A 20,806-nucleotide genomic window follows, 5' to 3' on the forward strand; every position below is an offset into this window, starting at 1 on the left:
GGCTCACAGAGGTTATATATAGCAGCAAAATGATGCCCTCTGTGTTATTCTTTATACTCTTCCTGATGATGGCGAACATTACTTGGCTTTTTGGGTTGCTGCTGCACATTAAACCAAAGACTTCAGAGGAATGCCAACCATGCCCACAAAATCACTTTCCTAAGTTGTAAATGCTAGTTCCAAATTCAACATTGTGTAAGCCTAGTTAAGATATTTTTTCCCCCTCTAGATGCCTTATCTTATGTCTGTCCACACTGAAGCTCATTTATGACCTTCTTGCCCACTTATTCAGGCTAATGAGGCCTTTCAGGAGTTGGTCACCATCGGTACTGAATTTCACTATCCAAAGGAGCTTACTATCAGCTATGAACTTGGAGATTTCCATGTTCGCTACCTTTTATAGGTCATTAAAGATGATGAATAAAATTGGTCCAAGCACTCATCCATGGAGTACCCTACTTTTGAGTTTTCTTCATGGTAAAAATCCATTAAACCCTATCCTTTGTTTTCGGTTATCTAACTAGCTTTCAGTCCACAAAACAGTCCCATGACAGCTTTGTTTCTTTAATAAGATTGCTGTAGAATGTTATTGGAAGGCTTTTGGAAAGCATACATATATTCATATCCCCTTTATTTACATGCATGCTGACAGTTTCATAGAATTAGAGAAAACCAGTCAGACAGGATTTCCCATTGTAGAAACTCTGCTGGCTTCTGCAACGATTTTTATCCATGTGGTCAGTTAGTCTTCATTTTACCATCTTTCTGGGGACAGCAATCAGCCTTCCCAGTCTATAGCTCCAGAGTCCCTTTTGTAGATGGCTTTTTCCCTATGACTGTTTCTAGCTTTACACAGAGTAAAAGAACTATCCATGGGTATCTTTATCTAAGAAAAAAAAAAAAAGGGTAGTTTTTAGAATAACCTGTGGACATGCTCAGAAGCCCTGGTTCCTAAAGTAGTTTAAGAGCTAAATGGAATCCATTGCTTGGATTTGAAATTTTTGAAAGTTTTAGCTAAGCTGGCCTTTTTACAAAACATATTCCTTTGAAAAATGAAAACTTAACTAATAAAAAAATGTATCTTTCCTCTATTGTTTTCTTAGGTTGGAAGCCTACTGATATCTTGTCCTCTTTCCATCTTTCCTGATCAGGGAGCAGTCTTACCAATCAGAGATTCCAGCCACAGAAGCCTATAAATGAGGGATGTCATGGTCTTATAGCGATATAATGCACAGCAGCTCATATTTATAAGCACCCATTTTCACCACTACAACCCTGGTGAAAGCTGTAATCACTGACATTTTTAAATTTCCTACATAGCTAAGAGGCTATGTAGGTTTCAGTCAACACTTTATCCTCTCTTCCATAAACCAATCAATTACTTGCTTCAATGAGATTTTTGCATGTGGCATGTTGGTCGCAGTTTGGAGGTAGATTCTACATCCTGAGTCACAGGCTTAGACTACATCGTTCAATTTTAACAAATAGACATCTCAAAAATTATTTACCGAAGTAAATCAGTTTTGCTGTCAGATATTACAAAAAACAGGGTATCTCTAAAATACTAGTAGAAAAGTTACAAATTTTAAGTTTATGCAAATTAGCAGGAACAGTTTTGACTATAAACCCTATTACTTAATTGATACAGTTTAAAATTTAGTTTAGTCCTCTATTTTCTGCGGCTATTTAGAGAATATAAAAATCACTTTGAAAAAATGGTGTCTTTGCAGTCTAATATAAACTACCATAGACCAAAAGTTAAGAAAAACTCTTATATTGAAAAATTGCATTATACACCATGTGAACAATTATACTAGATATTGCATATTATTACTAGTGCGATTTTCTTTTTTCAGCTAAAGAAATATATCATGGTATCTTAGAAAGAGATTGTTGTTATGTTATGTTCTGTACAGCATATTAAAATGTTCATTGGTAGAATACTAGCAAGCCCAAAAAAATCAGTTTCCTATATTCATTTAGATAAATTATTTAGATTACTTTAATGATATATACATGCAATTCACCATAAGAATATTTGCTTAAAATGATTTAAAAGAGAATTTAAAAGAGAATAACAAAGCTGAACAAAGATTTATGCTGATATTGTAGCTGCATTTGTAATTGTTCTGTTTCTAATAAATTATTTCACATATTGAACATAAACTGTATGTCCTAGGGAGCACAGACTGGCTCTAGAGACAGCATGCCAAAAAAAGGAGATGTAAAAGAAAGCTGGATAACGTGGAGAAAAGCAGTCCTGGCCCCATCTGCTGTCTGCCTCCCCCCCCCCCCCTTTTTTTTTTGGCACCTTCTTTTTTAGGGCATTTGGGGTAGGTAGGTCCCATATTTATTTGAACACTAACTGATGTTTTAGGATATTTTTCTTCTGCTTTTGCCTGCTATTGAGATAGTTTAATTTTAGAAAAAAGATCTACTTTGTTTCACGTTTTCTGCTCACCGTTGATAGTTTTGGTCCATATTGTTCCTACTAGATGCAACTCAGATTAAATAGGAACATCCTTTTTTTTTTTTGTGTGTGACCCTAGGATCAAGTTAATTTTGTGGCCTTCCCCTCTTCTTCATCTGTATTAGTAAATGCTCCAAGGAAGCCCAGGCACAGTTATAGAGTCATTACTCATTCTTACATGTATGCTCACACTAGCTTTATCAATGCATAATTGAAAAATATACTTCAAGTGCTAGCTTTTCATGTCAATTTTTCTCACAGCCCTTGGAAATAGAAGGGTTGTTGGACCAAGGCTGAGGAGAAGAGTCTGGGGGTCTGAAGTGTTAACAGCTTGTCACTGTTCTTCTGTTGAACAGGCTTGATCTTCAGAATCACTTCTGAGGCTACTCTAATTTGTGCCAAAATCTCAGTCATAAAGACATCTTTTTCTGCGTTAACTGTATGCAGTATAGCTTGGCTCTCCTTCCAAACTGGTTTTATCCTTTATTTAGAGCCCTAATAAATATAAATATTTTACTTGAAACTTGTAATTTACTTGGATGTTCAGTAGACTTCAACAATTTGGGGTTTTTATTCTACAAATGGCAGAATTTTGCATTCACAAGAACTTCCCGATTGGAGTTTGTGTAAATACTCAAATTTGGAAAATGGCTGCAGAATAGAAATAACACTTTTGAGTCAATCCTAGAGTTCAAGAATTTTTACTGTACTATGATCCTGAAAAGATGTACATCACTGTGCTTCTAAAACATAGTTCTGTCTCAATAACAGGACCCAATTAAAATTTCCAAATGAAAAGTCTGGCTATAGATTGCAGAAATACTGAAAATACAGAGCAGGTGCTAAATACATAGGCAAGAGTGCAAATAAGTCTTTTAAAATATTGATCTTTGCATTCTTAGATCTAAAAAATAGTACTGAAAGCTCCAGTCATAGCTAAACATCAGAAAAACTTACTGTGACTGGAATTGCTAGAAATTCAGACTTTATTATAGAGAGAATTTCTAAAAATTAATAATTAAAAAATATTATTTGTGAAATATATGTTTTTTCAGATAAGGAAGAACATTATTCACAAGAATACAGAAATCTCAAATAAAATAGAAAATTAGTAATGCAGTTAGGCCAAGCATTCAACACACTACATTCAATACTACAATTCATAATTTCTGATGGTTTTGTGACATGAGAGGTAAAACCATTTTTATGGTATGTAAGTCTAGTTCCAGCTTAGATGTCAGAATAAAAAAATTTGTATTTGAGTAATCCTACCACCTGAGAAGATGAGAAGGTTAAAAAAAAAACCGAACCAACAAACCACAAAGCAATCCAAACCAGAAACAGAGTTGTGGAGATCTTTGATAATGTCTACATTAATGTAAAAAATTAGTTGCTTTTCTACAGCTTACTGAAGTAGCATATGTTTCTGGATTTTTGCAGTCTAGAAACTAATACTTAGATATTCTTTTAAAAGACATCCCTTATCAGCAACAATTAAGATACGAGATGAGTAAGACTTCTTTCAAGGAAGTGGTTATTTGCTGAAAAAGATACATTTGGTTGTTCCCAAACTACTTGTGAGTATCAGTTCAAGTGTTTCCAGCTGTAATGGAAGAGTTAGAGTGATACAGCTGTACAAATCATCAGCTGCCTTTTACTCAACAGGTCTGCAATTAAGGAATCCCTTTTGTTGAAGTTGTTCCATTAGGGCCTGCTGAATGCTTCAGCAGACATGGTTCATGAACAAGGTAATTTCAAGGAAGACAAAAATACCTTGAAAAGTTAAATTTCATTCAGTTCAAAGTACTTCCTCTCCAATCCCAACCATATACTAAAAAGAGAGTCAATCCTAGAGTTCAATATTATATATTATAAAACATTATTGTTATTATACTAAAAAAAGATATTATTTTCTACCCAATTTTAGGTAAGCAGTCATACATACAAAATTAACTACAGTTCATTTTTATGTGTATTTCTATAGTCTAGTCTAGTTATTTTCAATTTCTTTCTTATGTTAGTGTTCTCCCTCATCAGATTCTTCCTCATAAGAATCAGGCAGGTCATATTGGTCATAACATCCAGTTTAAGATAACTTAAAATATTATTTGAGGCAGTCTTCAAATTCAAGGATGCATTGCGTCATGCTCAGTTCATTTATTCCCCAAGGTATCTCTGCAAAAATTAGAATTAAAAGCATAGTATTATAAATAAAGATTAAAAAAAGGTGAGTGGTTCAGTTGCTCATTTTGAGAACAACTTCTCTGGCATCTTTGTTTTTTAAATTGATATTAAGGTTTTTTACCTCATAGACTCAATTCAGTTTATTGGTTTATTGGATCTCTTCCCCTGGACGTGTTCCACTTCTTTCTGCTCAAGCTGATCTGTTGAGGCTGAGGTTATTTGTGACAGTGTTTTAAAAGCATATTATTTGTCTTTTTTTCAATTTACAGTTCAGCTGCCTTGCATATTAAGGTTATCTTTCCGTATACCATATAAGCAATACCTACCAGTTGTATATTGGCATATACTTTGCAATCTACTTTGTTACAACAAAATCATTTAAAATATTACTGAGTAAAGAGCGTATGTAGAAATTGACATGAGTGAAATTCACCTCTGTATTCAAAATACTGTATCTTTTTAAATACTTTTCCTGAAATGTATTGCAGTACTACAACATATAGCAAAATACAGATTGTCTTCCTATATGTATAACATAAAGCATACATGCTGTTATCTGTGGTTACAGTTCAATCACTTTGCTCATTTGTTCTGTTTCAGACGGTTCGCCATGGTTTTCCTTATCTACCCACTGCCTTAGCTTTTGACCCAGTTCAGAAAATTCTGGCAATTGGAACAAGAACAGGAGCCATACGAATGTATCCTTTCTCATTCAGAATTTACACCATTTCTATGTATTTGTAATACAGTGATGTGAATCATCTTCTACAAGCACTCAGGTAAGGTTACAGTTTATGTTGTTACGTTCTACTTCTTTTTTGCTTTACTAGATGGACTGGAAAAGGATGTGCTCTTGAGGAATTGCCATTAGGTCCTTAAGATGTCCAAAGAAAAATTTTTGATTGAGTTTTTGGCATATGGTTTTGGCATATATTGGTTAACTTAAAGCAGAATTAATTTTTGGTTTTCAGCATGAAAATTAGACACTTCAATATGTAAAGGTAGACTACACAGTGGTAATGAGCAAGTCGTGACTGTTGTGCTAGCAAGAAAGAAATTAATTGCTGCAATGCAGCCAGCCAACTGTAGACGACTTCACTGAGATACCTATGTATGAGATATTGTTTAGACTCTTCCAAGTGAATGGTAGGAAATAAGTGATTTTAGGGCAGAATTCATCTTTTCCTGGAAGAGAGGGTGAAACACTCTAAAAGTGCCCATTTCTCTTCATCAATTATAAAGGTACATCAGTGCCAGCACTTTATGTACTTTTTTATACAGTAGGAATTTTAAGTTAGAAGTCTACACAGAATAAATTGAATAGAAATGTAATGAAAATTTGAAAACTTTGTTTTTTTAAAAAAATCTGAGAATATTTAAACTTGGTATATTTCAAAATGTTTCTTTGCATAATTTTCTTAGTTTGTCGTGGTTCAAATGTATTCCAATTTGGTGAAAATACATATACAGTAAGGAAAAAAAGAAGAAAGAATATTTCAGGAAGGCTTGAAAGTTACAGGATATAGAAGTAATAGACCAGTATTTTTTACAACCTTTTTGTAGCTAAATAAATTCTGGGTTTAAAGTAGGGGACAATGCTCTATAAAATACCAATCTAATCTTTTCTGGTTCTTTTGCTACCATTGTTCCCAAGGTAACTATAAACCTGATGAACCAAAAGGCAGGTTACAAAGTAAAGAAAAAATCTCCTCCTGGATAACCAGTCTGTGCTTCATGTAACATGACTAAAACTTTGTTTCCTCTGGTTTTGGGTGCTCTTGTTCTGAACAGTTGCATTTTCATAAGTCTCATTTTCTATTTGATCCAGAACTTCTCACAAGACTCAACCAAACCTCTAGTTATGCAACAAGCTTTGCTTTGATAGTTCTTCTCTTAATATTTACCTATATGAAGTAGATTGAATATATTCTGTTTGATTACAAATTGGAAAATCCCCTTGAATTTGTGCACTTCTGAGGAAGTGCAAATCTAGTAGTCGTGCTTTCTTCTTTTGGGAGGTATGCAAGGTTAGAGAGCTGGAGCTTTGTCTCTGGAAACTTCACTGATATCTTCTACAAGTGGGGGTACTGGGAATTTCATGGATAATGTAGGAAAAAGACCTTGCAGAGGATTGACTCCTGAGCCCACCTCTTCTTTCCATCTTAGCAACCTCGCTTTTGTAGGAGCAGTGCTGTTAATGGGTAGGCATCGTATACCTTTATAAATCCCTCCTTTGAGAAATATGCAGGTATGAAGCCTGAATTAATACAGGTTCATGTAGAAGTTAAGTTAAACCTGAATGTCCCCTGCCACAGGAATGGAACATGCAGTGGAAAATTAGCTCTCTCCCTAACCTTATATAAAACTCTCTCTATAACTTCTGTGGAAATGGATTATAAAGGGTGAGAGGAAGAAGGGAGAAGAATGTTTTTCAGAGCACCCTTCCCTGTAATCTCTCTTCTCCAGTTTTGGTAACAAACCCCTACCTCATTCACAGAAAGTTTTCTATGAGTTCTAGTATCTGAAACAAACAAGAGCATCAAGATTACCATGGAATTTGTAGGGTTTTTAAAGACATGCCATCTCATAACATAAGTGCTTCTCAGCTTAGGCACACAGAGCCTGGTTTGCTTAATTGAGCACTGAGTTAATGGAAGTTGTCCTTTGAAGGCAGAGGGTGCCATAAAAGGAATTACTTATTTATTCATTTTAACTAAGGCTTCTCCACTTGGCTCTCAAAGGTTCACAGAACATATTATGTAAAAAGCCTAGTTGTGGACTAATAACTTTGCATTTGTACACAAGGCTGAACAGTAATCAGTGAAACGGGGCCGGGGACCATGCATGGAACACCACTCATTTAAGCCAGTCTTGCTAGAACTATTTCTAATTGTTGAAATTGGGAAATAAAGTTCAAGCCAGATTTAGTATTATATCTGAAAATACAATTCATAAAGGAATTTTTTTAAGCAAACTGAAAAAAGTATAGATTTTAATGGCTCTGAGTCTTCCACAGTATCCTGTAAAAATACTTTTTAACAGAGCTGCACAATTTCATTCTGTCATGAATGTGTCGGGTAAGAGAAAGAGAGAATTTGTTCCACACATACATTGTGTTTGGCTGGTGCTGCTAAGCAGTACTGTGGATGGAGTGAAAGGACAGACTATTTGGCTACTGTCAGAGAAATGCACCCAATTATTTATTTGTTTATTTATTGGTAGCAGCAAAAGGGCCTGGTTTGGATCAGACCCTGTTGTGCTGGGCAACACAAAGGCATAGCAAGACAGAATTTATGTATAGTATTCATGTAATGATGTAGAACAAGTTTTCCTGTGACCAGTGTAAGTCGCATAATGGTATTGTTGTTTCCCTGTCTTTCTAAAAGATCCACAAAGTATTGATACTTCTATTGGTCACAAGTTAACAGGTCTCAAAAGACAAGCTGTTTTCAAAGAAAATGAAGCATGTACCCCTGTTATGAATTAATGTTTAACATCACGCCTTCAGGTGATCATTTCAAATGATCCAGCAGCAGTACTAAAATTGACTATGCTAAATTGGCCTGAAATAGAGTATATTATTCATGAGCTGCCATTAAAGTAGAGAGATAAATGAAAGTTCATTTTGGTATGACAGTCAATTTGTCTTCTCCTAGATTTCTTTTCAGGCTGCTTTAGATGCAACTGCTATAGCTTCTATAGCAATGGGAATTGCTGTTGCTATGCTCTACTGATTCTAGCAGTCTCTGTGGGATTCTCAAGGAACTTCAAACAACAATGTAGATTTTACCTACACTGATGACTGCTGGGTACTGGATCCTCATAGGGACAGCTATGCTCCAGCCCACAGAATGAGAGTGCTGCAAGTCATCGATGAAAGAGTATCTTCCCATTACCAACACAAGCTAAGAAAATCTGAAATTAAAGGGTGAAAAACCTACTCTTGAAACAATTGCCATGGCATCTGGTCATTCTTTTCCTTTGTCGTAAACACAGCAAACTTTATTTCCCCTCTGAGGACTTTTTTCCTATTTGAAGCCTGTTCTCAGCTCCATACCTTTGATCATTGCTCAGATCATTGCTTGATGCCACTCTACCTGGACTATCCTTGCTTCAGGCAAACACATTCAGATGAAGAGGGGCTATGAAATTGAATTCCTTTTCTTATCGTCTCCATATCCTTCTTCTCTAGTCCCAGTCTGGAGAACCTTCTGACATTACACACAATAAAACGAAGTGTGCAGTCTCTGGTTACTATCAGAGAAGGTTCTGTATTACCATACAAAGGGGCAAGAAATTAAAAGACTTGGTCAGACTTAAGTCTCTTCCTCATTTCAGAGGAAAAAGAGAAGTCTGGGGGTTTGTCACATTCTTGAACTGAATAAATAGATTAAAATCAGTGTTGTTAGCAATGATTATTGCAGTATCAGATCTGAAGAAGTGGCATGTTGCTGTCAGATTTCAGGATGCATATTTCTGTATTGTCATTTATTCAGCTGACAAATGCTTGTCAAAATTCATTAGAGGTACTTTCTGGAGTCACTGAGTCCTTTCCTTTGGACTTCTTTCATCACATCAAAATGTGCTTTGCCAGTACTGCCACCTACTTCAGACATATAGAACAGAGCACCTATGTATTTTTGTATTGAACTGCTGATTATTTGGTGGTCAGCTGCAGTAAGAAATTCTGAAAGAGACTCTTCTGTATCTATTATAATCTTTGCTTATTAAAAATGAGAGAAAGTTTGTCTTAAATCCAGTGTAAAGAAAACAACTTACTGGGTCCAGAATGGCCTCCACACCACTGAAAGTTTATCCATCATCAAACAGGCTTAAATTAGTAATATGTCTTTGGACGTGTTTTAGTGTTGTCTATTGTTGTCATTAATATATATTCTTTAGACTTACAGGCTTCATTTGTCATGGATGCAGGTTAATGGGCATGCAAATCTTCACTTTCAGTTTCTTGCTTGAGCAAAAAAGTAAGCCGCCCACAACACATGCAAGGCCTCTCTAATAGATGCAACAGCTTGCTGTATTCCAATGTTATCAGATAATATAGTAGCCATTTTATACCTAAGCAAACAAAATTATTCTGATTCACTAGCATGTGGAAGCGTTGCTCTGTCCCCACCTTTTGCTTAGCTGCACGGTCCTGACACTTTCCTTGCTCTGACTCTAGTGCTCATCAGATATTTCTGTAAGCAATCCAATTCACTAACTTGGCAAAATACTAGTTCTTTTTTGTTGTGTTACTTTCTTGCCAGATTAGTGAACTGAATTATCTGGTGCTTACCTCTGGTGCTAGTCAGAGTGATGCATAAGGAAACTGGAGGGGGTGCAGAGTGGGAGATAGAGGACAAACAGAAATTTTGGCAGTAAGGAGCAGGTTATTAGATTGATTTGTCTTACTACGTGAAATTGCATCCCAGAAATCCAGCTATGGCAGAATGAAGTTGTCTATGAAATTTGCTACAAAATGTAGAAATAGTCTTTCAATTTTGAGTGGTATAGAAGATAGCCTATCTTTTGCTTACATTTAAAAAATCTTCAAGTAAAGCCATTTTCTAATCACAAAAATTCTACAAACTCTGATCAAGAGAGAGTCTGTTTTAGGTTCATGTTTGAAATAATTTTTCTGGCCTGTTTTATGTGTTTTTTCCAATGCTTTGATAGCAAGGGTGATTTTTGAATGTCAAATACAGTACAGCAATACTTATTTTAATAGGTACATTTTGTGAAAAACAAAACATGGCTTCAAGGAGGCCAATGGCATCCTGGCTTGTATCAGAAACAGTGTGGCCAGCAGGACTAGGGACGTGATTTTCCCCCTGTACTCAGCACTGGTGTGACCGCACCTCGAATACTGTGTTCAGTTTGGGGCCCCTCGCTAGAAGAAAGACATTGAGGTGCTGGAGCACATCCAAAGAGCAACAAAGCTGGTGAAGGGTCTAGAGAACAAGTCTTATGAGGAGCAGCTGAGGGAACTGGGGTTGTTCAGCCTGGAGAAAAGGAGGCTGAGGGAAGACCTTATCGCTCTCTACAACTACCTGAAAGGAGGTTGTAGCGAGGTTGGTGTCAGTCTCTTTTCCCAAGTAACAAGTTGATAGGATGAGAGGAAACAGCCTCAAGTTGCACCGGGGTGGTGGGAGTTAGATTGGATATTAGGAAAAAATTCTTCACCGAAAGGGTTGTCAAGCACTGGAACAGGCTTATGGGAAGTAGTTGAGTCACCATCCCTGGGGGTATTTAAAAGATGTGTAGATGTGGCACTTAGGGACATGGTTTAGTGGTAGACTTGGTAGTGATAGGTTAATGGTTGGACTTGATGATCTTAAGGGTCTTTTCCAACCTAAATGATTCTATAAGATTATATCAGTTCTTTCTATGAAACAGCCAATAATCATATATTTGATTCCAGAGTTACTATCCCAAGTAAAGAGGAAGGTGAAATCTAAACCTAAGATCGCTCTATTGAATAGTATGGATCCTCAGCAGCTGAGGTACACAGAGAGACTACATTACTGGGAAATCGAATTGAGTCTGTTTTTGTGCTCTAGAAAAATATCAGGCAAAGAAAACAAATAGCACTAATTAAATGGTCGCCTGCAGAGTTCTGAGGAGGTATGGAATTTTACAGTAGTTAAAGGAAGTGTGGTAAAGAATGTTTGACATCAGGTTGGATGTACTTTAAAAGAAAAGAAGAGAATATAACTTGAGGTTTTTGTCTGTGAGAAGGATGGCATAACATCTAAATATAAAGTGTGACAGATTTACTCTCCCTGGAACTGCTGTCTCTTAATCTAAACATGGTTTCAGTAGATCTTTATCCTTAAAATAAGCCAACTGTGTTCCATGCTGTTTACTCTGTGTGATTTATTGGGCAGATGGAATGGGGGAAGCACAGACAAGATCATAAAACCAAAGTTCTGTTGTTTGACTTGGAAGAATCATTGATGCATTTCATCTTTATCTCATTGTGGAATATATTTGGGATTTTTCCAGAGCACTTGAGTGATTCAGGAACACAAACCTGACTGAGAGTCAGTACTCCTAACATAAGTTCTTTTAAAAATCCCTCTGGGAATCAACACATACATATATGTATTTTTATATGCATAGATATCTAAATAGGTTATTACCAAAATTAATTTATTGTCAATCTACAAGAATAAAAAAAATTATAAAAGATATAAAAATAATCAAATTTATCTGTATGATTAACTCTGACAGAACCAGAATTTGGGGAATTTTAAATCTATACTGAGATTATTATGCATCTCGTTATGTGTGCATTCATATATATATATACACACACACACACACATATTAGGTCTCTGCATATATGCATAAATTTGGGTCCATTGGTCTCCCAAGCCTCTTTCATGCTTTTTAAGTAAGCAGGTTAAATATGTTACAGTTAAATGTACTAGGCTTCCTTCACTTTAAATTGGTGTTTATCCAGGAGGTAAAAAAGGAATCAGATATCTGCAAACAAATTACTAAGAAAAAATAGATTTTCATATATTTGGAGATGCACATAAAAATGGCATACAGGTGGATGGATCTGGCAGCATTTTAATTGGAGCTGATGACTGCATTTATGATCATTATCTGAAAAAATGCCTTCTGGATGTTTGTTGCAAGAATTTTATCAAGTTTAATAAAAAAAAAAAACTTACTGTGATATTGAAATGATGACTAGCGGTGATAGACAACCATTCCAAAAAAGTATTGTGTCTTAATTAGACTTTGTGTGAGCTTTAGAGCTTTCCCTACCTTTTTTGTTCAAAAATGTCATCAACAGAAGCGTTGTCATGCATAGGAGGTAATGCACATCAATTTGCCCTCCTTTCCAGTCAGCTAATTGTCTTTTTTAGACAAATATCCATGACCTAAATTTGGCAAACATCCTTAAAACAAAGAAATTTGTAGTCATACTATGCACTTAGTTATTTATTTTGACTCTTTTCTTCTTTTGCTTTTATCTGGCAAATACTCTTGGTGGGAGAGAGAATTGGTATTTCTCCAAATAACTCAGGAAAACTAATACCTAGCAAAAAGGCAAACCCAAAGTACATAAGTACATACACACACTGGGATTCTTTTAGCGTTGTGAAGAGAGACCTATTTCTGTCTAGCTACAGGGGCTGGAACCTAAGACCTCTCCATCCCAGGTGAAAACCTGCTAGCCATGATTGCTTGTTCCATGTCTTAATTAATGAGTCTTGCCTTCTCCCCCAAAGCTCCACATCCTGCCCTTCTGAACTGAAAGGATCAAGAGTTACTGTTATTCCAAGAAGGGTCTGGTCAGGACATTGTGCTCATACCACTTTGATTTTAAGCAGAGTTAACTGTTCGTTTTTGTTTCCTCATTATTTTTAGGTGTAAGAAATGCTGAACTGTTAATGGGGCAGGTTTTGCATGCTTTGTAAGTACACCTTTTCATTCATACAAGAAGGTGTCTGATGGAGAGAGGCACCTGCAGACTTAGAACTGGCTAATCAGAACTTTTGGAGATAAAAGTTTTCATCTTTAGCAAGGCCTGAGACTTGTCTTTTCAAGTCCTTTGGCCTTTAATAAATAAAGCCTTTAACTTGGTTCCTGCTGTTCATATCTGTAAAATGGAAAAGCATCTACCAGTGTCAAGAAGTCTTATAAAATGTAATGCATGGTCATAAAATTCCTTTAAGATTAAGAATACCAGAATTATATTTTCCAGAGCTATAGAAAAAGGAGGTCCTTAAATACACTCACAACTGAGTGTTGAGCACTGTTAACAAACATCTGTGAATTATCCTATGCATTTTGATCATGCCTCCACAGTGTGTGGTTTGTATAAAGTAAAGAAATAGCCATTCTTGAACACATATTTGTCAATTAAAATAAAATTTCATATAAAAACGGACATAAAATTACTTTAAAGATAACTCACCTAAATGAAAACCATCATCCGGACCATAAGCTTTTCAAGCTGCCAACTTCCTCAAGTAGGATGTCCCAGCTAAAAAGAAAACAAAGCTAGAAACTCAATTTTTTTCTGAAACAACAGGAGAAGCAAATTCTCTTGTGAGGATCATCCCTAAGAATGTCTTCTCCTATGCTCTTAAAGTTTGTAGTTTAGGGTTGCTAGCATTGCAACTCTCAAATGAAGGGAAATAATCAATGGAAAACTATTTCATTTTATAGGTTCCTTCAGTTTCAATTGAGAGATCATTCTTTTGTACTTGAAAGAAGTAGAAGAATCACTTCATTAGGCTGGCAGTTTTTACTACAGCAAAGCGGCTTTCTCAATTTCTTTTAAGAGTAAATTAAATCACAGAGAAATCAATATCTGCAATAAGAAAACAGCGTAATTTTCAGGGCTGCTGAACAACTTAAGGACTTGAGACATTTTCCAGTTGTTTAAAAAAAATGTTTAAATTATTTTTAAAGGAATATAAATAACGCTATATGCTACATATTCCTGGAAGTAGGCTACAACTTATGCTGCAAGAGAGGACAGAAAAACACTGAGTCCTTACCAATTTTGTTTAGAGGAATAATTCTCTCCTGGCTTCAAATCCATTAGTTAATTTAATTCTGAGCAGGCAGGTGGAATGTTGTACCTTACTTGTCTATTTTAGCTAGCCAGTGCCAGGGCTTGCCTATTTTAGCTTTCCATAGCCATTTCTAGGGCTTCAAAGAAAGATACTAAGAGGCATTATATTAAGAGTGAGTATTTTCCTTCTAAGTTCCTATCCTAGCCAATGAAACTCTGAAACAAGAGTTAACAGAAGTACGGTACAACTAGGTCTGCACGTTCAGTTAATTCATTTTGCGTTAGTCCTGCATCAGTTCTGGCCCCACACCTCTCCAACTTTGCTTCTGCTAGTGTCAGGATTCTTCACCAACCTTATGCTTCTGGTCCTGGTGAGGAAGAGCTGTATCAGGGTCCTTGTCTAGTTTGCCATGCTGTGTGCTGTATAGAAAAGAAGAAGCACAGACATTCCACTTAGAGGAAATGAAGATGAAAGAATGAAATGCAGCCTCTTTGAAGTACTGCATTCTTTGTTTTTCCATCTTCTATCCTGTGAGATTGATGTTATAGCATTAGGAGAAAAAGAGGAAATTTCAGTGGTTTCCTGAAACAGTCTAGTTGGTTGCTTTCTCCTAAAGCAGAGGAATCAAAGTGTCTGCCCTGGTTCCCTAGCATGTTTGAAACTTATGAGAGGGACTAGAAGTTGTTCTGTTTTTTCTAGAGGGGTATCAGGTATAGCTAAATTAATTTGTGAGGGGAAAAGTTACCAAAACTGCTGCCACTGATTCCATTGATACTGAATAATTTAAAGATCTCTTCTACTTCCTTAGTTTAGGATCCTGAAAGCTGGCAACTGAGAAATCATAAAAGCTCTCTTCCAGCAGTTCTGATAATGTGGTGCAGTTTCTGACAGGACAGGTGAAACTTGTGAATGATGGAGACTGTCAGAAAGAATGTTCACAGTCTGTGTGCTTGGTGGCATCTTTGCTATCCAGAAATACGACTTCCACTGATGCCTAAGGGTTGTCTGGCTACTGATTTGTCTTTAAGCACAGCTAGATGAGGCTCATGCTATAGACCTGTATAAACAGATCTCCGAGTTTGCAAAGATAAGGAATCAGTAGTTAAGCAAGAGCATGTTATCTGTCCTAGCTTCTGATATTTCCCATATTTAAAACTTCACTGGTGTGATCATCAGCTCTTAGTTTTGCAAGGTCTGTGCTTTGACAGAGGACGGGCAATGAAAGACTATTACCTTGTGTTTTAGAGCTCCAACCCTGGGTAATTATATTGCATATCTGGATTCTTTCATATGATGTTGGCATCATGATCATAATTAACACACAATGGAATAGCAAATCAAGGTTATACATACAAATTTAACTCTTGCAGTTGTGATAATAGTTTTGAATTCTTGGCTTCAATATACAGTCTTTATCATTCCTTTAACAATTCAGTGTGATCATACAGTAAATAATTATCTAAGAACTAGAGTTAGTTTTGCACTAGTGCAGGAATCATAACTTATTTTCTTGATTTAAATGTATTCAAATGTATTTTCAAACATGAGTTCAAATATTGAATTAATTGCTATGTAAAATTAGCTGAATTTCAGAAAAAAGATTATATAAAGCCTGTCTCAAATAAAATCAGATTTAGAAATAGCCAAACCTATTAAAACCATCAGTTTGCCTTTTAATGAGCAGCTTTACATTCCTAATTAAAATTATAATTGGTTGTCATCCTGCTTGCTAGAGACACCTTTAGAGTCCAAGTTTCAATTCAATATTTCTCATTTTTGCTTTCTCTTCTTCTTCCTTAGCAGGGAGTAGAAAGAAGTAATATTGTCTATAGTTCTAGCAATGATTATAAAGGAAAGTCTGTCAGTATGCCATGAAGCTATGAATGGCTATTATAAATGAAATTAAGCCTGGTATCAAAGACATAGAAGATCAAGTTTAATCTGCCAATATTGCTGCTTGTGAAATAATTAAGCATCTTGGATGATACCAAAAAAAAGCTTACTTAAACTAGAGAGTTTGAGAATTTGATACAAAGTATTTTCAAGCTGCTTGAAGAATCAACAGAACCTTTTGGGAGTTTTGAGAGTGCAAGCATCTTTCATTTAAAAAAAATCTGAAAACCTTTCGGTTCTCACTTACAAACTTTCTTAGATGCATATTTAGAAAATTTTTTATTCATCAACCAACTACAAGACTACCTACAACACTATCAAGTGTTATTTAAGTGAGTATTTTTATACAGTCCATGGAAATGATGCTGTCTTTTTTTTTTTTTTTTTAGTTCTAGTCAATCTATGGTTATATAATCATGGTACGTATGCCCTAGAGCCTTGTTGTCACTGCTCATTGCAGTTATTATTCAGACATGATTCTGGAAATTTAGGCAGGATATTTTTATCAACAGAATCTTGTAAAGTTATCTTTTAAAGAGAAATTGAGCTGTGAATCTTCGTGTCAGATTCAAGCTCATAAGCATATAGGATCTCTCATGGGGCTTTTTTATTGTAACAATTGTATTCATCAACAATTCGTATTCAGTTAGTTATAGGGATCCACAGTTCTCTTCCTAGAATTCCTGCTGTAACTTTAGATTCTCCTGATGTGCATAAGCAACTATACTTCTTTTTTTCCTAGTGGAAATTACGTTGAAATTGTCAACTTCGCACGTGGCCATCATCTTGCTCTTTCACTAAGTTTGTTTAGGTCTGTTTAAAGATCCTCGCTAAACTTGCTAAACCAAATGACTTTGTCCCATGTTTAACTCTTTAGGTCTTTCAGAAATATAGCAAACTTTATCAGATGTACACTGGAATATTGTGACTTCAGCCTAAGTGCCATTGCTTTTGGTGACAGTCTTCAGAATGTCAAAATCACTATTGAAAGTGGACTGTGCTCCCCTATCTCCCATCTGTTTTTTTTAAATGCTTTTCAGTTTCTTGAAGACCCTACTGGGAATATTTGAAGTCTGTTAGAATTCAGTTTTTCAGTTTGTTGACAGTTAATCATACCCTTTTTTTTCCTACCATAACCTTTAATCAGTGGAGGTATTTTCTCTTATTCTGTGTCTCTTCAGTTTCTGCATTGTTTTCTGGTTAAGGACATTATCTGCAGCCTTTTGACAACTGTGGAAATTGTTGTCCAGTTTCATGACCTTTTAGAAGGCTAAGCAGTACCAAGAGATCAATATCACATGGCCTTTTGGGGAGGAATTATTGTTATTTTTTAGGGAATAAGGATTAGACTAAATTCTTTATTGTTATATTTCTTATTTTAATTTAAAGAAGTTTGCAAGGTGCCAGTGTAAGTTTTACTGGTTTGTAATTTCCCAGATCACCTCAAGTAGCTTTTAAAAGTATGTATTATTGTGCATGCAGGGGTTTTTTGGGGGGTGGGGGTGGTGGGGGGTGGTGCTAGCATCTATTCTGCTTCATTCCTATGCTCCTTCCAAAATATGATGTAAATACCATCTAAACCTACTAGTAATTGACTTAGGACATTAGCTGCTGGTTTCTGAACCTATGTTTCTGATATCCTCATCTTTAATAGTATTACCTAACACACACAAAAAAAGAGTGTACCTAAAGGATCCTTTGCCAATACACTCTGTCAAAAGCTCAATCAAAGAAATACTAAGCTTTTTAATATTCTTGTTTGATTGTTTCCTTTAGCCCTGGGTAACCCAGGAGATTCATCAGGTTTTGTTGTAGTTATTACTGTTTTGTAAGCTTGCCATTTCCGATGTGATCAAAACATTTCACATTTGTTTTTTTCCTTTACCTCTTCTTGATACTCTGGACAGTAGTGTAAATCTAAAGCAACTCTTCTGAGTTGAATGTGGTTATTCCAGATGGATATTGTAGTTTCCACCTCCACATATCTTGACTGCATTTTCCCCCGGGTTTTATTCTCCTCATTAAAATAAAATAAAATGTTTGAAGAAGAACATATATTTGCTTTTTATGTTAATGGGCAGGGAGTTGGATTAAGAATTGGTTTTGCATGAAGAAGTTTGGACTGTTAGCCCAGCTACTGTTCTTACAGTCATAAAATCTCCATTGTAAATATTTTCTTCTACCTTTTGCAGGAAAAATGGCATCCATACTGCTTCCATCATGTTTAAGAGGTACCATAGCGTTTAGCTGAAGTGAATTTGGGCTTCCAGGGACTTTTAAAACTAAGAAAATCTCTCTTATTAACCACTGCCTATGGGTGTAACACCAAGCAAAGTGCAGGGAATCATATAGTTCTGTTGGATCTCAGTCATTTATTTTTTTTTTATCAGTAAGTTTAAAACACTCCTGAGAAGCATGGCATGTAAAGGAAGACAGAATTAATTAGTTTTTAATGCCTCCATTTTGTATTTGCAGGTTTGCACTGACTTTCAGATAGAACAGTTCTAAATCAATATTTCATAATCTATACTGATACGAATTAAAACTACAAATAGCAACACTATAGAATGGGGGGAAAGCAGTATCTCTTAGGGAGACCTTCAATCACCAAGTATCAAAATTATTAAAATGGATATCGGTAGAGCTATCCCAGTTTTACTGATGGGGAAACTGAGGCACTGAGGGGTAAGGTGATTTGACCCAGTCTTTCCTGAGAGATGGTTAAAGAGCACAGATTCTTTGATTTCCAGGCTGGCACTTCAGCCACAAGCTGTTTTAATTCAATGGCATCTAGCCTGAAAGCTTGTGAGCATGTTTCTGATGATACTCTTACGTGTCGTCTTCCAGACCATAAGGAATTCAGAACTGATTCCCTTACTCTTTGGCATTGTGCTGCTGTAACAGCAACCTAACAGCGTAATGTGGTAAGGATAAGTCATGTACATCCTACATCTTATTTTCTCCATATACTTTACTGTTGCTGAGGCTTGAGCCGTAGGTTTTAGATGACATATTACAGTACTTGAATGCGTATGTAGCTGGTTCGGGATTTTCTGGTAGGGGTTTGGTAGCGGGGCACATGGCTCCTGTGAGAAGCTGCTGGAAGCTTCCCCGGCTCCGGGACGGACCCGCCTCTGGCCCAGGCCGAGCCAATCAGTGCCGGGAGAGCAGATTTAAGAGGGGGAACGCCCCATGAGTAGGGGGCTCGGAGTGTGAGAGGAACCCTGCGGCGGGCACCCAGGTCAGTGAGGGAGAGGTGGGGAGGGGGACCGTGAGTAGGGGGCTCGGAGTGTGAGAGGAACCTCGCGGCGGCCGAGGTCAGTGAGGGAGAGGTGGGGAGAGGGGACCGTGAGTAGGGGGCTCGGAGTGTGAGAGGAACCTCGCGGCGGCCGAGGTCAGTGAGGGAGAGGTGGGGAGAGGCGGGAGGGGAGTTGAGGCGGGAAGGGGGGAGGGCTGGGGGGAAGGTGCTCTAAGGTCTGGTTTTACTCCTCGGTATCCTCGTTTTGATTCGATTTGTAGTCAATCAGGTCGATTTTGTTTCTTCCCCAAGCCGAGCCTGTCTTTTGCCCGTGACCGTAAGCGGGGAGTGATCCCTCCCTGTCTCGACCCAGGAGCCTTTCCTTCTGTCTTCTCCTCATCCCGCCGGCGGAGGGGGGGCAGGAGTGAGCGGCTGCCTGGTGCTTTGTTACCGGCCGGGTTTAAACAACGGCAGTAGGACGCATGGAAATTGTTTTCAGAGTCAGGTTTTGAGCACGCTGATGGCATACGCAGGCATTTGTTTAATGCTCCGCTACACACAGAAATGCTGTATGAAATCCCGGGATAAATAGATTCAGTGCGCGCATTCCTCAGATCTGAGAAGACGTGGTAAAAATTTTCATTGCCCAGATGCGCGTCACTGTGTGTTATTTTAGTTCCTATATGAAGTGAGGGAAAAGGAAACAGTATACACATAAAAGAAAAGAAGATATTCTTGGCAGTTGTATGCTTCCAGATTGCATTTGCATTTGGGGGGGGGAGGGGGATGTGGGAAAATGCTGTGTAATGTGGCCACCTGGCAGGAAAATTACCACCTGTCTCTAATCTTCATCTTAGTTGTTCAGAACATTAACAGAACAGGAAAACAGTGGTATCTCTGTAAGTGAAAACAGTTGATGGGTTGGTATTTTTTAATAGGGTTACAAACTATTTATTACCTAGGTAATAAAAGGCTGAATAAATTGTTTGTACTGTGTATCAGAATATCAAAGTCTCAGGCAGACAGAACTGGCTCTTGATATCTATCTGCATGCTAGTTTTTAGGTTCTGTAAGCCTACATATCAAAACTCTCGGAGTTTCTCTTTTATCTCACTAATGCTCCTCTCATTTCAGTCACAGTGGCAAATTTTAATCACTGTTGCTTATGGGTTCAAGCAACCACCAACCTTACTATCCATACTGTAGAATCCCATTGTTCGTTTCTCTTACCACCTTTCTCCCAAACAGGGAATGGGAAGCTTCCAGGTTCTTCTTTGTCACTTCTTCCCTGTCTTTTCTGTCTGAAGGATGAGGCAGGGTTAACAATTGAACATGCACTGAAATTATGAATGCATATAGGAAGACCTCAGCCTTCAGTAGCACATTGCTACTACTACTATAGCCAATCTAGAGTCCTCAAGCTACTTGGTATGAATCGCATCTTACAGGAAAAACTTTAACAGGCAAGTCTTCTTCCTC

At 37.0% G+C, this 20,806-nt stretch overlaps 1 protein-coding gene across 10 annotated transcripts in view; it reads left to right on the forward strand.

Moving 5' to 3' along the window:
• Positions 1-20,806, forward strand: part of STXBP5L (syntaxin binding protein 5L) — a 194,424-nt gene that overhangs the window by 13,467 nt on the left and 160,151 nt on the right. For all 10 annotated transcript variants that reach the window (XM_069785870.1, XM_069785871.1, XM_069785872.1 and 7 more), the window contains exon 2: positions 5,255-5,352. In XM_069785870.1, coding sequence (XP_069641971.1) covers positions 5,255-5,352 — 98 coding nt within the window. The remainder of the gene's footprint in view (positions 1-5,254; positions 5,353-20,806) is intronic.

This window comes from Haliaeetus albicilla, chromosome 6 (assembly GCF_947461875.1).
Source record: "Haliaeetus albicilla chromosome 6, bHalAlb1.1, whole genome shotgun sequence".
NCBI classification, from domain to species: domain Eukaryota; kingdom Metazoa; phylum Chordata; class Aves; order Accipitriformes; family Accipitridae; genus Haliaeetus; species Haliaeetus albicilla.